Source organism: Pseudorasbora parva, chromosome 1, assembly GCF_024679245.1.
Source record: "Pseudorasbora parva isolate DD20220531a chromosome 1, ASM2467924v1, whole genome shotgun sequence".
Taxonomy (NCBI): domain Eukaryota; kingdom Metazoa; phylum Chordata; class Actinopteri; order Cypriniformes; family Gobionidae; genus Pseudorasbora; species Pseudorasbora parva.
Genome location: NC_090172.1, coordinates 43,861,891 through 43,878,200, shown reverse-complemented (window position 1 = coordinate 43,878,200; position 16,310 = coordinate 43,861,891). Strand labels below are relative to the sequence as shown.

General features: G+C 38.1%; 3 protein-coding genes and 1 long non-coding RNA gene across 4 annotated transcripts; 2 read left to right on the top strand and 2 right to left on the bottom strand.

Moving 5' to 3' along the window:
* Positions 1-1,848: 1,848 nt before the first annotated feature.
* Positions 1,849-3,471, bottom strand: harbi2 (harbinger transposase derived 2). The gene is made up of 4 exons (XM_067442144.1): positions 2,900-3,471; positions 2,704-2,819; positions 2,502-2,613; positions 1,849-2,400 (listed from the first exon to the last, which is right to left on the bottom strand). Exons 1-4 carry the CDS (start codon positions 3,330-3,332, stop codon positions 2,003-2,005), a joined length of 1,059 nt encoding a protein of 352 aa, XP_067298245.1. The 5' UTR covers positions 3,333-3,471; the 3' UTR covers positions 1,849-2,002.
* LOC137073631 (uncharacterized) lies at positions 2,524-4,182 on the top strand. The gene is made up of 3 exons (XR_010904795.1): positions 2,524-2,633; positions 2,936-3,059; positions 3,750-4,182. It is a non-coding gene; the product is annotated as an uncharacterized lncRNA (long non-coding RNA).
* Positions 4,183-4,319: 137 nt separating this feature from the next.
* On the bottom strand, positions 4,320-5,804 carry serf2b (small EDRK-rich factor 2b). Its single transcript, XM_067442276.1, has 3 exons — positions 5,647-5,804; positions 4,793-4,901; positions 4,320-4,704 (listed from the first exon to the last, which is right to left on the bottom strand). The coding sequence occupies exons 1-3, from the start codon at positions 5,651-5,653 to the stop codon at positions 4,638-4,640; spliced, it is 183 nt and encodes a 60-aa protein (XP_067298377.1). The 5' UTR covers positions 5,654-5,804; the 3' UTR covers positions 4,320-4,637.
* Positions 5,805-6,546: 742 nt separating this feature from the next.
* polr2m (RNA polymerase II subunit M) lies at positions 6,547-9,302 on the top strand. The gene is made up of 4 exons (XM_067442157.1): positions 6,547-6,936; positions 7,339-7,905; positions 8,347-8,554; positions 8,711-9,302. The coding sequence occupies exons 1-4, from the start codon at positions 6,827-6,829 to the stop codon at positions 8,852-8,854; spliced, it is 1,029 nt and encodes a 342-aa protein (XP_067298258.1). The 5' UTR covers positions 6,547-6,826; the 3' UTR covers positions 8,855-9,302.
* The last annotated feature ends 7,008 nt before the right edge of the window (positions 9,303-16,310 follow it).

The window sequence follows — 16,310 nt, the reverse complement described above, 5'->3', positions numbered from 1 at the left end:
AGCAGTGCCACAGGCTGATTGCCTCCATGCCACGCTGCATTGAAGCAGTCATTTCTGCAAAAGGATTCCCAACCAAGTATTGAGTGCATAACTGAACATAATTATTTGAAGGTTGACATTTTTTGTATTAAAAACACTTTTCTTTTATTGGTCGGATAAAATATGCTAATTATTTTAGACAGGAATTAGGGGTTTTCATGAGTTGTATGCCAAGATCATCAGTATTAAAACAATAAAAGACCTGAGATATTTCAGTTGGTGTGCAATGAATCTAAAATATATGAAAGTTTAATTTTTATCATTACAATATGGAAAATTGAAAATGAACTTTATCACAATATGCTAATTTTTTTAGAAGGACCTGTGTGTTCATATAAATATTATTTTAATTGACAAGTAAATAGTAATATAAATATAATACATGCATTCATAATTCTTTTAAACAATGTGTATTCATTAGAGCTATGTGATAATTATTAGGCATATTTCTTTGATACATCAGGCATTGATATAGTCAGATATTCTATAAGCTGCCTTCTCAAACTGTCGCTGCAGCATCAGAGTTTATTCCTGCCTTGTAAACACATTTAATTTTTTAATAATTTTCAAAACGATCTCTCAATCTTCAGAAGAGAAGTGAATCAAACGGATATGTTGTGGAGAAGTTTAAAGCTGGATTTGGATACAAAAAAAGATTTCCCAAGCTTTAAACATCCCAAGGAGCACTGTGCAAGCGATAATATTGAAATGGAAGGAGTATCAGACCACTGCAAATCTACCAAGACCTGGCCGTCCCTCTAAACTTTCAGCTCATACAAGGAGAAGACTGATCAGAGATGCAGCCAAGAGGCCCATGATCACTCTGGATGAACTGCAGAGATCTACAGCTGAGGTGGGAGACTCTGTCCATAGGACAACAATCAGTCGTATACTGCACAAATCTGGCCTTTATGGAAGAGCGGCAAGAAGAAAGCCATTTCTTAAAGATATCCATAAAAAGTGTCCATTAAAGTTTGCCACAAGCCACCTGGGAGACACACCAAACGTGGAAGAAGGTGCTCTGGTCAGATGAAACCAAAATTGAACTTTTTGGCAACAATGCAAAACGTCATGTTTGGCGTAAAAGCAAATCAAGCTCATCACCCTGAACACACCATCCCCACTGTCAAACATGGTGGTGGCAGCATCATGGTTTGGGCCTGCTTTTCTTCAGCAGGGACAGGGAAGATGGTTAAAATTGATGGAGCCAAATACAGGACCATTCTGGAAGAAAACCTGATGGAGTCTGCAAAAGACCTGAGACTGGGACAGAGATTTGTCTTCCAACAAGACAATGATCCAAAACATAAAGCAAAATCTACAATGGAACGGTTCAAAAATAAAGATATCCAGGTGTTAGAATGGCCAAGTCAAAGTCCAGACCTGAATCCAATCAAGAATCTGTGGAAAGAAGAAAGAACTGAAAACTGCTGTTCACAAACGCTCTCCATCCAACCTCACTGAGCTAGAGCGGTTCTGCAAGGAGGAATGGGCAAAAATTTCAGTCTCTGGATGTGCAAAACTGATAGAGACATACCCCAAGCGACTTACAGCTGTAATCGCAGCAAAAGGTGGCGCTACAAAGTATTAACTTAAGGGGGCCGAATAATTTTGCATGCCCAATTTTTCAGTTTTTGATTTGTTAAAAAAGTTTGAAATATCCAATATATTTCGTTCCACTTCATGACTGTGTCCCACTGTGTTGTTGATTCTTCACAAAAACAGTTTTATATCTTTATGTTTGAAGCCTGAAATGTGGCAAAAGGTCGCAAAGTTCAAGGGGGCCAAATACTTTCGCAAGCCACTGTACACATAAATATAATTTAATTTTCAGTCATTACTTTTCCATTGAGCATTTTCAACATCAACATAAGAATAGATGTAAACAAATTTAATGACAATAAAGATAAGTGCATTAATATGCCTTAATATGAAACATTTCTTTCAAAATTTATTGGGATGATTAGTTTATTTTTATTGAATGGTGAGTGAAATATTCTGCTGTGATGGCATCTCTGACAGCTCTGCCAGCTGGATGGTCCAGAGTAATGGGGTCAACATCATCATCAGTGGGGAGATAATATTCATCTGGCACTCGCTCCTTCCTTATAGTGGCTATGTTGTGAAGGACAACACATGCACCCACAATCTGAGATGCACGCTCAGGTGACACTCTCAGGTCACGAAGACAGTTAAATCGTGCCTTTAAAATAGCAAGAGTCATGTCCATCTTGAACCTGGTTTGACTAAGGGCCATGTTAAAGTCTTGCTGGGGTGTTGTCTCAGGGTCAGGGTAGGGAGTCATCAGAAAGCTCTGACATGCGTAAGTCTGGTCTCCCACCAACAGACCATCAAACAGCCCTGTTAATGAACAGAAACAAGACTGTCACAATAACAGTATACTTTTGTTTATTTCATTTTATTTTTGTAGTGTTTTTTCTACTGTTCCCATTTTACCGCACCTTCCTGAAAGCGCAGGCATAAGGACGACTTCTCGAAAATCTGGTTGTCGTGCATTGAGCCAGGCCATCTGGCATCCAGGCTTGTGACCATGCACTGATGGTCACAAGTAATCTGTAATAAAGATACGGCTGGTGAGTCCCACGTTAAATCATTACAATATAATGAAAGTGTATGCATATGACTTAAATGTAATATACATACCTGAACATTGAGGCTGTGAGTAGCCTTTCTGTTAAGATAATTAGCCTCAATCTCTTTTATTGGAGTCGAGATTGGAATGTGTGTGCAATCTATTGCTCCAATAACTTTAGGGAATCCTTTTAAAAGATCACAGCATATTACCAACTCTTAATATCGATAGTTATTGATGGTGTATTAGAGTGTTGATCAATCTTACCAGCTATATTGGAAAAGCCCTCTTTTATGGCCACAGTGTGTAAGTGACCAGGGAACACAACGAAAGAGTTTAGATATCTCTGAAGTGCTATAACTACCCTACGAATTGTTCGGCAAACTGTGTTCTTGCTGAGCTTCTCGGCATCGCCCACTTCATACAGGTATGTACCACTCGCAAAGAAACGCAAAGCAATACAAATCATTTGTGGGACAGTGGTCGCGTGGCTTCGTCGCGTCGGGTTTTTAATATGGGGCTCAAGAAGTTGACAAAGATACAACATTCCCTCCGCCGAAAATCGGTATCTCTCGTATAAATTCTCGTCAGAGAATGCTAATGGGTTTTGTTTATCTCTAATAACTCTTTCTCTGCGTAAAGCCCTTTGTACAAGTTGGGCTCCGATATCTACAGGATTATCCAGATACGGTGAAGCCATTTTGCTACTACTACACACACAATGAGAATGGACATGGTTACGTCAGAGTTATGTCACTTTGCTCATAGCTGATTGGTCCGATATCTGTTCACGAGCTGTTATCCTAGCCCTATCTTGAACAAAACCTGTCCCAGCCAGAGCTGTTCAATTTAGCGATTGTTTTACCATGGCTGTGTACAAAAATGTAATCTTTCTTGAGACTGCTCTGTTTTAAAGATGCTGTAGTGAAAGCGATGCTCGTAAGTCGGATTTTTTTTCTGGAACGATTTCACTGATTCATAAGAATCAGATTTCATGCGTCGAATCGATGTTTAATAGCAGAATGGTTAAAACTGGACACAATTAGTAACACTATTACTAAAACTTAGCTCAAACAGTCCTAAACAGAAAACGTGTACATGTAGCTTTATTTTATAGATATGCAACGGCAGGATGTCAAGCTGTTCGAAAGAACCGATTCGGAGAAGTCAGCTGAAGACTAGCAACGCCTCCTTTCTGCAAAATCTCGACCTCTGAAGATATGACAGCGAATCAAAATAATCACCAAACAGGTTACCTTATGGATACCATACATTATAGAGTATTATGTCAACGCCAATTTATGGTATAAGATTCCTGACATTTTAATTAGGTAGAAAACAAAAAAGCAAATAAAGATGGATGAGTTAAAATTTACTTAAATACCTGTTATGCCAGTAGAGAAGTTGGCACTGAGAATTCACTACTGCTTTTTAACATTGACTCAGACTAGAAAAGCACACTGCATTATTTGAAGTCAATAATCAAGTTATAATTGCTTTAGCAATTATATGGTTAATGGGCTGCAGTTTTTATGGGCTGCAGTTAATGAGCAGAGCAATTTGCCCTCAAACCATGTCTGAATGCTAGTTAATTCTAAATAATAAGGAAATAATAAACTGTGAATTGTTAAAAACATTACATTCTAATACACACACATTATAGGGATACCAGTTTAATTGGTAGGCGTGAATTAAAATGTACATTTTTATTAAGAAGGGCACTTTATACAAAAATACAAGATTACAAGTCCAGTCCAGACATTTTGAGACTCCCATTTATTTGGGCTTGCTCGGGTTTATGTGAACATAAGAAACTCTCTCCTCTTCCATAGCTGAACACAAATCATTATGAACTGTATAGTTGATATGCCCTTTCAAGCACATTATGGAGTTTGGGAAGAAACATTAAAGAATCAAAGTCTCCACATCGACACAATGAAAGACACTCTCTTGACAAAAGAAAAAAGATCTCTGATGTCATGTTGGTCACAACCCCATCGACTGGTTATTTGGCTTTAGGGTCTCCTTTCTCATTTGCCTTTTTTTGCTTTTGCTGCATGATTTCAGCATCTCTGAGGAAGAAAAGAAAAAGAAGACCACTCAGTATGGTGCATTTTGTATTTTTAAGCATCTATTTGTTATTATTCTCTTTAGGTGTACCTTTGCTTACGAGCAGCTGCAGAGAGGCCATCCTCATTTCTCTTCCCTTTGGTAGTGTCATTTTGCTTCTTGGCATTCTTTTGACGGGCAAGCTCACGCTGATTTCCCCCTGCAGGACGAGAGATTTCAACACTCTTAATGGTTTGTTCATGCTCTACTCCCTTGAAAAGACAAAGTGCAGACAGGATGGAACATGAATTAACAAGAAAATGCCTCTCTCTTTAAAATCTCCTGTCAGAAAATATCTATTCAGTGTCAAGAAGTGTATTTTTAAGATGAGGAAGGTTGATGCTGTACAGTATAACATGTAACCGTGATTTGTATACACTATCATCAAAACAGAGATGAGTGGCAGTGAGGCGACGTGGCAATGAAGGCGCCAGAGAGCCTTCATAACATCAACATCCGCACAAAACGATCTACTAACAGTTACCTACTATCGACGATATCTCAAAAGAAACATCCTGGTCTTATAAAACTTGTTGTCTTATCAGACAAAAAACGTTCGCTGTATTTTACTGGGTGGCTTTTATGTTGCATTTTAATTGACAATATAGTTTAAGATTGCTAATGTTAAACGTCTGTCAACTTTTCAACTTTTTAACAAAAAGTTGTTTTGTGTCGTAGTAAATACATAATGTTCACTAACGCCACCATAAATCAGCATTTCGCCTGGTTTAGAAGCTTAATCTTGTGATTTCACTTCGGGGACTTTTCACAGAATAAGCTAGCTGGCTAGTTAGTTAGCCTTGCTATCGTAGTGCTCCTGAAACCGGGATTTCATTAAAGTACTTACATTAATAACAGTAGAAGCTGATATAATGTCAACAGAATTAAGAAAAATCAATACCCACTCGTCATGATCGCACTTTTGTTGTCGCCGGAGCGCAAAGCTCAACCAGGCGTTACCTCTTGTACTTGTGATGGCTGGCGGACCCGAGTCGATTCGGAAGATTTACGACAACGCAGTGTCGGAACACAGCAGCGTGTTTGAAGTGAACGTGGACGTCATTACGTCACATGAAGATATTTAATAAGGTCTATTGTAAGCATGTCATCTCTCTCTCTCTCTCTGTGTGTGTTTTTTGTGCATGGTTTAAAAACGTTTTTACTACATAATAAATAAAAAAATAATTAATAATAAACGTATGCACGTTCAATTGTATGAATCTCTTTGATAAGCTCTGATCTACTAGATTTTATCTTTTTTTTTATTACATTTGTACCGTTATACCTCTCAAATACCTTTTTGTATTTACATCAACATATAAAAAAATGTGTTAAACAAATATAATTCAGTGAAAGTGACTTAAATGTAGCATAAAGTCCTATTTGGACGGTATTTATGGAACTATGTGTATTTCTGCTTAATTCAACAATCCGTCTCCGTCATATACGACAAAATATGTGTGATTTATTTTAATAAATGTAATTTTAATTTTTGTAATTTAGTGTTATTTTTAAACGTCACAGTGGAGTGCATGAATTTGCCCAGCAGATGACGCCAGTGCAATAGCGTTTCTGTCTTTCTTTTTCTTTCGTTCTTTTTTTCCTTTCTAGGTTCAGTTTCTTTTTCAGAAGCTTTATTCTGCAATTCACACATCCTTTTGTGTCATGAATAATATTATGTAAACGCGATTTTAACAATGAAATACGGACACCAAACTACTTATTTTAACTATTTATTTATTTACTTAATTATGTATGTATGTATGTATGTATGTATGTATGTATGTATGTATGTATGTATGTATGTATGTATGTATGTATGTATGTATGTATGTATGTATTTCTTTTTTAAAAATGCTACTTGTGTTCAACTGTTAGTGTTTGTTTGGGTCTTTTATTTTGTAATGAATGTATGAGACGTTAGGTTCGGTATTATCGTTGGTTACTTCATTGTCGTTGCTTATTTTGACACATGGCGCTGTACGTGGATATCTAGCGCCCTGTATCATAAGTCATGAAGCGTTATAGAGTGAACATGTCAGTTTGAGATTCGTACTGGTTTAGTCATTCTTCACAGATCTCGTCATGTCGGCGGCGTGGACCGCGCGCCAGGGGGAAGTGGGTGATCTGAGAAGCAAAAGTAAAGATGAGCTCCTTGAGATACTCTCTCGACAAGAAAAGTTACTGTCTAATAAGTAAGTGATGACCACTGCAATTTTATGTTAGCCTCGTTACCTTGAATATATAATAATAACGTTAATATATATATAACTAAATTATTATTACTGGCTAGAATAATATGCTGCTTAAACATATTCTGGATCATTCCAGATCCACCGCCCCCAAAGTAACCTCTAGTCGTGTAAACATCATGCATCCCATGAGTGGCAGCGTAAACTACACATGAAAGTTGGGAGAATTACAATTCAAACCAAAAAGACCCCTTTCATATGTTATACAAGTGAATTTGTTTCATTAACACTGTATTTTCATATTCATTAATATACGTTGCTTTGAAAAAAATATGTAATGTTTAAAGTGTTATATATTATATAATTTATGTCTAAATACATTGTGTACTTTTATGATCACTTCAGGAGATTTATTCAGAGCCTCCCAGATAAGGGAAAGAAGATTGCTGACTTTATGGAGAAAGTACGCCTTGCACTTGGATATCTGGAGGAGGAGGAGAGAAAACAAGCAAGTTTAATCTCTCTCCGGACAGAGTTTCAGGCTAAATATCAGCAAGCCTTTGCCAAGCGAAGCACAGATAAGCATTTAGACTCAAATTTTGACATGATTATTCAATCCAATGATGGAAACGAAGCCAGTGTTGATATCGATGAGGCTAACATACAGAAAAATGGTGTTCTGTTTGGCCAAGAGGAGTTTTTGACATCCCAGACGAAGGCTGCTGAAACACTAGAAACAGCCGGTGGGAATGCACCAGCCTCACTGATGAAAGACACAGAGCTTGTGGAGGTGTTTGGAAGAGTAACACTTTCTGAAAGTAACAATGGCTCCAACCAAAGCACCATCAAAACCCTGCCTTCTAGTAAGCCCTTTGTGGATAATCAACATCAGAAGAAACCACATTACATAGAAATCCTGGAGAAGACAGAGAAATATGTGAATATGAGGAAGCCCAGATTCAAACCTAACCAGTGAGTGGAACTACAAATGTCATTGCATGGCTATGTATTTTCTTTAAAAAATATGGGGAAATTGAAAACTACATTTACACACTTTATATTTCCTTTACAAATTAGGTTGAAATTAGACTATTAGTCTAGTTTTAATAATAGACTTTTTTACTTTGTTGGTGCACATTACTAGTCTTGTGGTGAATAATGAATTATCCACCAACAAAGTGTCTTTATATTCTTTAGTTAATCTTCTTCAATGCCAATTAAGATTACCGATCTGGAATGTGAGGAATATGATTTTATACACTTTTAACATTGAACACTTTACTTGCATAGCTTCAGGTCTCAGGTTCATTTGCCCTTGCTAGCAACAGTCATGGGTTAGTCTCAGGAAATCCATAAACATTCAAAATCCATAGTTTAAATGCTCTGTTAAGTCACTTTGACAACTGTCTTTAGGTTAGCTGTAAAATCGAAGTCTACATCACCTAGTCAGGCCTCTGGCAGCACCACACCACTTACTGCAGAGGCCAGAAAACAACATGAACGAAAACACCTGGATGATGTTACTGCGGCAAAGCGTCCACCCATGCACCACAGTCCTGCCCAGCTGCTGTCTTTAGAGGAATCATCTGACCTTTTGCAAGAGCAGACCAGAAGGCATCTGGTAGGTTGTAGATGTCTAATGAATGACATTTTATGAACCATTATGAACCCCCCCACCTTTAAAACATACGTGTTTGCCACTTGTTTATGTGGTTCTGCCTCATTATGTATTCAAGATGTAGTACATTTATGTAATTGTGTATACTGTTTATTTCAGGAGTTGCAGGCCAAACAAGCTGCCCAGAAGCTGGCAGATGGTCTGAGTATCAGGATGGAGAGTTACAACCCAGAGGGAGGCCCACTGGAAGCCTACAGAGAGGTGCATGATGATGGGGCCCAGCTTTCCTCAGAGGAGGACTGACCGTGGGGCCTAGCAGGCAGGGTACTGGCTTGCTGATATGTTTGGCCTCTTGCCCTGGACCAGCTCTCGGCCTAGAGCCCATGCTTCAGGACCCTGGAGAGAGGCTTTCAGCCTGAGGACAAGAGAAGGGCTCTTCATGAACTGCACTGACAATGTCTTCAAATTCTGCCGGGGAATATAAAACTGCAGGTTGAATCAAGTTGAGAGTTCCCGAAAATTTTTGCATGTGGGAATGCTACTATCCAACAGTAACAGATTATTTTGGCAAGCCGTCTCTGAAAATCTACCTTGGCAGGTCCACACCTGTTGTCTTGTACAGAATAATATAATTTGAAGCTCTTATCAGCTGTACCTTCCAGGGTGTAATTCAAGTGTTATTGTGAAGATAGTAATGTAATATTTTTGTATGACCTTTCTTAGTGTTTATTTTAAAAAACCTCTGAATTGACCTCCAAAGCTTTGATTGGTTCTTTGAATCGGATAACAGAAACCGCAGTTTCATAAACTAAAGGTGGAAGCACTTAATGTTTTGTCACTTGAGCGCAACAGCTTGCAAGACGTCTGTCTCCCTCCCTTTTTGCAGCATTGTTTTGATAACCGCCCCACTGGTTTGATTGGAATGAGTCAGCCATCGTTTGAAGGGAGGGATGTTGTTATCAGTGCAGAAATCTGTGACATGCCTCAGATGATTAATATATGTAATGTGAAATATCGAGGCTTGAAGGAATTAGACCAATTGGTGGAGACCATCTGGATTGTATTTAGATCATGTTACTGCATAAAGTGGCAATGCATTCTGGGATGGCAACAGATAGACAGGCGCGTCATATGGTAAATGCAATTTCCAAAGCCATCAACACTGATAAAGCATTCTAAAAATTTACTCTTTTAACCTCTTATGATGTAAAAATGTATTTTCTTTTTTGCATATGATTCAGGAATCTTTATATTTAGATGGAGAAAAAGGAGTTTGAAGGAAGGAAATCCAAATCCTCGCCACTCTGCAGTTGATGACCTGTGATAACCTCTAGTAATTGCTTCTGGCACTTGATGGGAACTGCAGCCTCGGAAAAAAAGATCTTAACACATCTGGCAGGTTAGTGTTTAGACACCGTTTGTGACGAACTCCAGAGTGCCTTACCCAGACGTCCCGTGATAAATATGTCAGACTTGTCCAGAAAGAATCTCCTCTGTACTGGTATTAATTAAGTCTACCTTGCATACAGAGGAAAAAAGACTGTTGTCAATTACACACTAGATTCCCGTGCTGATCCGATTCGCTCATGAGTACATAGATATGCTTGAGTTGGACATGCGTTCTGACCGTGTCTTTAAGTTGATACGTTTTTGCTTTCCACAAACCCTCACACCAGTCGTCTCGGATCATTAAATGGCTTATGAAGTCATCTGCAAGTGGTCTTGCTGATGACTTATTAAAATATCTATTGCAAGTGTGAAATTGTGCCTTGAGAGAATGGGCAACATTTTTTAGCTGTAAAGGGGATACAAGGATACAGTTATTTTTTAAGTGCCCTTTCAACATACTTGCCAATAAAAACACATCTTATTGCAGTAGAAGATGTTGACAGACATAATAAGGTTTCATTTAAGGGTGTAAGAATACGATGAAACGACTAACAACACATACAAAAATGCTACCTACACTCACCTAACGGGTTATTAGGAACACCTTCAGTTTCTTATTAATGCAATTATCTAATCAACCAATCACATGGCGGTTGCTTCAATGCATTTAGGGGTGTGGTCCTGGTCAAGACAATCTCCTGAACTCCAAACTGAATGTCAGAATGGGAAAGAAAGGCGATTTAAGCAATTTTGAGCGTGGCATGGTTGTTGGTGCCAGACGGGCCGGTCTGAGTATTTCACAATCTGCTCATTTTACTGGGATTTTCATGCACAACCATTTCTAGGGTTTACAAAGAATGGTGTGAAAAGGGGAAAAAATCCAGTATGTGGCAGTCCTGAGGGCGAAAATGCCTTGTTGATGCTAGAGGTCAGAGGAGAATGGGCCGACTGATTCAATCGGATAGAAGAGCAACTTTGACTGAAATAACCACTCCTTACAACGAGGTATGCAGCAAAGCATTTGTGAAGCCACAACACGCACAACCTAGAGGCAGCAGAAGACCCCACCGGGTACCACTCATCTCCCCTACAAATAGGAAAAAGAGGCTACAATTTGCACAAGCTCACCAAAATTTGGCTTGAATTCAAAAGCTTGAATCATTTCAAAAAGGTTTCTTGAACATGACAATGAGTTCACTGTATTAAAATGGCCCCCACAGTCACCAGATCTCAGCCCAATAGAGCATCTTTGGGATGTGGTGGAACAGGAGGTTTGTGCCCTGGATGTGCATCCCACAAATCTCCATCAACTGCAAGATGCTATCCTATCAATATGGGCCAACATTTCTAAAGAATGCTTTCAGCACCTTGTTGAATCAATGCCACGTAGAATTAAGGCAGTTCTGAAGTTGAAAGCGGGTCAAACACAGTATTCAGGTGTTCCTAATAATCCTTTAGGTGAGTGTATATAGATGATATATTTTTAAAGCATCTCTATTTTGACACTTCTCATCTTCGCAGATTGTCCATCTAAATCAAAGCATTAATTCTCGTTTAAACTCGCCTTTGACAATAACGACTGCCCGATGGTCCAGAGTTGACGGATGTGTCACTGTCCCGATCGGGCCAGTGCTGAATCATAATGAAACTTTACCAGTTGCCGGTGTTTTAAGTGCAGCCAATTTAAATAATTCAAGCAAGAAGACATAAAAGAAAACTAGTTTCTGTACTCCCACACTGTGTGAGAAATTTTACATGCGTACGCATCTGAAGCAGCACACAGAGATCCGCCTCTCAGATCGAGAGAAAATACTTACTGAATTGAGTTATCTTTCACTATCTTTTACTACTTCACTAATTATGGCAAAATATCTTTCTTGCCATGTATACTTGTAAACATAGTTGGTTATGTCATAGTTGGTTATGTGAATGTTAACAGTTCGAGAAAGACGTAATATATGTTTCAGTAAGTCCTAAGGACTATATAGGATCTGCGCATTAGCTCTTAAGTGACGACAGCCTATATACCTGCTGCTGCCTGAATAACCGTTGTAACTCTAATAGGGATTAATCAATATCTGATTAATACAGGGAAGATTTAAAATTAAAATATTAGAATAAGCTGTTATTTTACATTTCATAATTTAAAAAATATATATATTTTAGACCTATCTGAAAAAAGTGCTTTCAGGTTATTTCATTTATGTCTTTGTTCTAGGCTATTTATTTGTGCTAATGCTTATATTTTGATTATCTGTAGGCGTAAAAAAAACTTAACGGCGAGCCCTACCAATCATTTTTAACTGCTTTATTTTTGCAATTTCTTTTTTCTTTGTTTTTGTAAATTAATGTATTTTTGCTGTTTCCTAATGAGGATGTGCACAAAATTATACACACTGCACATTTGTAACCCTACACCACAAAACCAGTCATATGTCGCACAGGTATATTTTTGGCTATAACTAACAATGGATCATATGGGTCAAAATTATAGGATATTCAATAAAAAAAATTCTATGAAGATATTTTGTACATTACCTACCGTAAATATATATAAAAATGTATTAGTATTTGGACAACTTTAAAGGCAATTTTCTCAATATTTATACTTTTTACACCCTCCGATTCCAGATTTTTAAATAGTTGTATCTTGGCCAAATAATGTCCCACCCTAATAAATAAGCTAACCTTTTTGTTCACCTTTCAGATGATGTATAAATCTTAAACTCCAAAAATTGACCTTATGACATGGTTCAGGGTCACATTTTAGCCCCGAAAGCTAAAAGACTTTCTTGACTGTTGTCATGTCATAAGTTGTCATTAGATTAGATCTCATGTGTGACTTGATGTTTTGCTCATTAATTATTTTTCTTTATTATTTAACTTATTTTGTGGATTTCCCAATTGGGGTAAATGGTGTACAATTTCCACTTTTCCAGAGAAATGTTCTTGTTATATATTTTGGTTGCATTTGTGAGTTAATAAAATGTATAACGTTGTGTAAAACAGGCACATAATATCATAATATCGCTCAATACCCCTGAATCGAATCGTAATCTTTCTGCAAAAATTGCAGAATTCTTTAAGCTATTGGCAAATATTGTATCATGAGAATCAATATCAGATCATATTGTGACGAAGCGTCTGCTTTGCACTCCTAGTTGTGATAAATGCATTTCTCTGCTCTTAAAGGCATAAATTCATCACCGCTTGGAGACATAAGGACAGTTTCACTGTAAATCTGGCCTCTAATAAGACTGCTCAGAGCAGGTCACATACTCTATTGCAGTGGTTCACAACCTTTTTGACTCCCCTCCCATCTATTCTGACATGTACCTCTTGTATTGCTGTTGTAACAAAGCAAACAAACCCAAAAATTCAGTTTATTTTGAAGGGTTGTTTTTGTTGTTGTTGTAGTTATTATATTGAATTTGGTTGAGGCTCCCTATAGTAGGCCTGTCCCCCTGTTTGAAAAAAATACTGCTCTAATCTATTCGCTTAGATATATCTAATGTGCTGTTTTTTCCACATTTTATTCTGTAGTTCAAATCTGTTTGATAGTTAATAATTAATTCTACAGTCGTCCTGTTTTGACCAAATGCTTCTGTACTGGATATAGAGTAATTAGGACAATGGCAATGCATCATTTATATCAATATATTTGCTTTTAAATCTTTGATTTGTGTATTGTTTTGATACAGTGGGAAGCACTGCAGGAAGGAGAGGGTGTGTCAGCGTTTGGAACGAGATACCTCAATATTGACTGTTGGCTGTAAAGATGTCTGGGTTTCTGCTTTAGTCTACGATTGGTTTTAGAAATGTTGTGAATGTTGGGAGCTGTTGAGAGAAACGCTGCTTATTTAATTTCTGATGTCTTCCAGCAATGCGGTCATATGATCATGAAAGACATGATGATTCCACATCTGCTCCTTCATCAAGTCCATGTGAATAAGAGCAATTATGGGAATATTTAAGTACACAAAGAGGAGTGGGAATGATTATCACTGCTATCTCTATTACTTGACTTGACTAACAACCCTGAAAAACAACGTGGTGGTAGCACCACCATTATTGTTTCAGACAATTATGCCATATATCTTTAATATACTATATTGTCATGCTTTGTTATTTATAGAATTATTGAATGAACACCATTATTTTATTTATCATACCATGTCCAATTAAAATGGTAATACCCTGTTTCTATTTTCAAGTCGAGTCAAATTAAATCGAGTTTTTTTCCCCTTTGTCATAATTTACTCACCCTTGTGTATCTTAAAATATTTACACTTCTTTCGCATAAGAAAGGTTTCTACATCAGGGGTGCAGAATTTTCTTTTTTAAGCTGAGTGGATGCATGACAAAGTAATGAAGGTGACCCTAGAAGAATGATTATTTAGTCACTTTGTTTGCTATACATGTCTTTTTAAAGGGTTTCGCTACCCTAGCAAGTTTTTTTAACAGACAGCAGGTGGCAGCAGTGCTTTTGTGTTTCACATACTGAACAAAACCAATCTTTTCGACTGAGAGGGATCATATCTTGTATTTTTATTGTAATTATTCTTAGCCATTAGATCTTTTTTATATGGGCATGTAGTGCAATTTACTGACGTGAGCTCATTGAGATGATTCAGCATAATTTTGTCGCCATTAGTGGCTCCAGCTTTTTGCCATTCCTTTCAATTGCTAAATCATCTTGAAAGTGTTATGGGTAATTTGATACACATGTATGCTGAAATTATGGTTGTATGTTTAGCTCAGAGCTCTAATAACTATATAATATCAGCCTGAGTGGGGTTTACACCTGCAGAAGATGATGTTTATTCCCTAGACGATCCTCCAGAGCTCTACCAGATCTGGGGAAAATCCTGTAGTTTTAAATCATAGTCCACATGTGCTTAAACAAACTGTTGTTCTAAGAAGTTTGCTTAACAATTATGAGATGGCTGGTCCATCTCAAAAGCATGGAGAAAGAGATGGGGGAGATTAATAACCGCCAAAAAACTGCCAGCATTCTGCTCAGCCACTGCTCAGCCTGGCACGGCTGTAAAGCCTGTCAAAAACTCATCACGGTGAGGAAGCCGCCTCAGCAGGGATGCTTCGAGCTGCCAGGGCACGGTGGGGGAAGAAAATGGAGCCGCTTGCCCAGCAGCGTGTGATCATAATGAGGAGGAAAATTCCCATTCTTGTATCCAGATTAATGTAACAACAACAATGTGCTTTTGTCCAACTTTTTTCTCCCCCCTCTCGTATTACTCAAAGCCTCCGTTCCCTTTTCCATCCATGAGCGGTAATGCGAGCGTAGAGTTACCCGGTACAGTTGCATTGACGGTTTAATGCATCTCTTGGGTGGGATTTCACATAGATGTACTTGCATATTGTGCGAGTTTCTAGTTCTTTAGCAAGCCGAGGAAAATCGATTCTGGTTACCAGGCATCCGAGTACCATCTCCAAGCAATGAGGCTCTCTATCTGTGTACATGTGTACATGAGGTCAGTCTCAAGCTGTCTGGTGATGAATGCAGTGTAATGCTGTTTTTAATTATTTCCATGCTATTCAAGTGAAATCATGCTTTCTCATTTCTGAATGCCCCAATTGACAAGCACCAGGAGTGTGAATTAGCAGCAACTCGGCGAATACTGCCAGACGTTACAAATGGAGATTGCTAACTTCATTTAAAGGGTCATGAAATACAATCGGAGGCATGTCAAATATTGTCATTGCCCATTTTGCTGTGTTGCAGGTGCGAGAGAGGCGAACCCATTGGTAAAAAAAAAAACGTCCTTGGACTGCTCTGTATATCTGGTGTTTGTCATTTTATTCTAGATTTATTTATTTATTTTCTGTCCCTATGGTCAGATTCTCTTATATTATACGACTCCGGCAAGATTTGCTCACCAGGCCTTTGGTCATACAACAGAAGTAAAAGTATGCTGTAAAAACAAGGCAGTTCTCCTCAGCCCAGCTCATAACAATTACAGGGCCTTGATATGGACCCATAGCCTTGTTTATGTGTTGTAATGTTGTCTGCGTGCCAAGACAACCTTGAGTGCTAGGAGCCCTGGTGTTTCTGATTGGGGATATGTGTTGACTTTGCTAGTCTGCAGTCTGGCTTATTAGACTACACATTTTGTGTGTTTGCATCTGTTTGTGCACATCCTAATTTGTTTATTTACATAAGCATTCTCTTCACAATCCCTCTGTCATGAAATCTGGAGCCTCGTCTCCTCAAAAGGCAAACATATTTTTCTAATGAAGGAAGAGATGCCGTCCAAGCCCATGATGATCTTAAGCTGTGGAAAACTGACTGCATTAAAATGCAATAATTAGGTTTAACATGCTTTTAATTGAGTTCTTCCTCTGTGCTGTC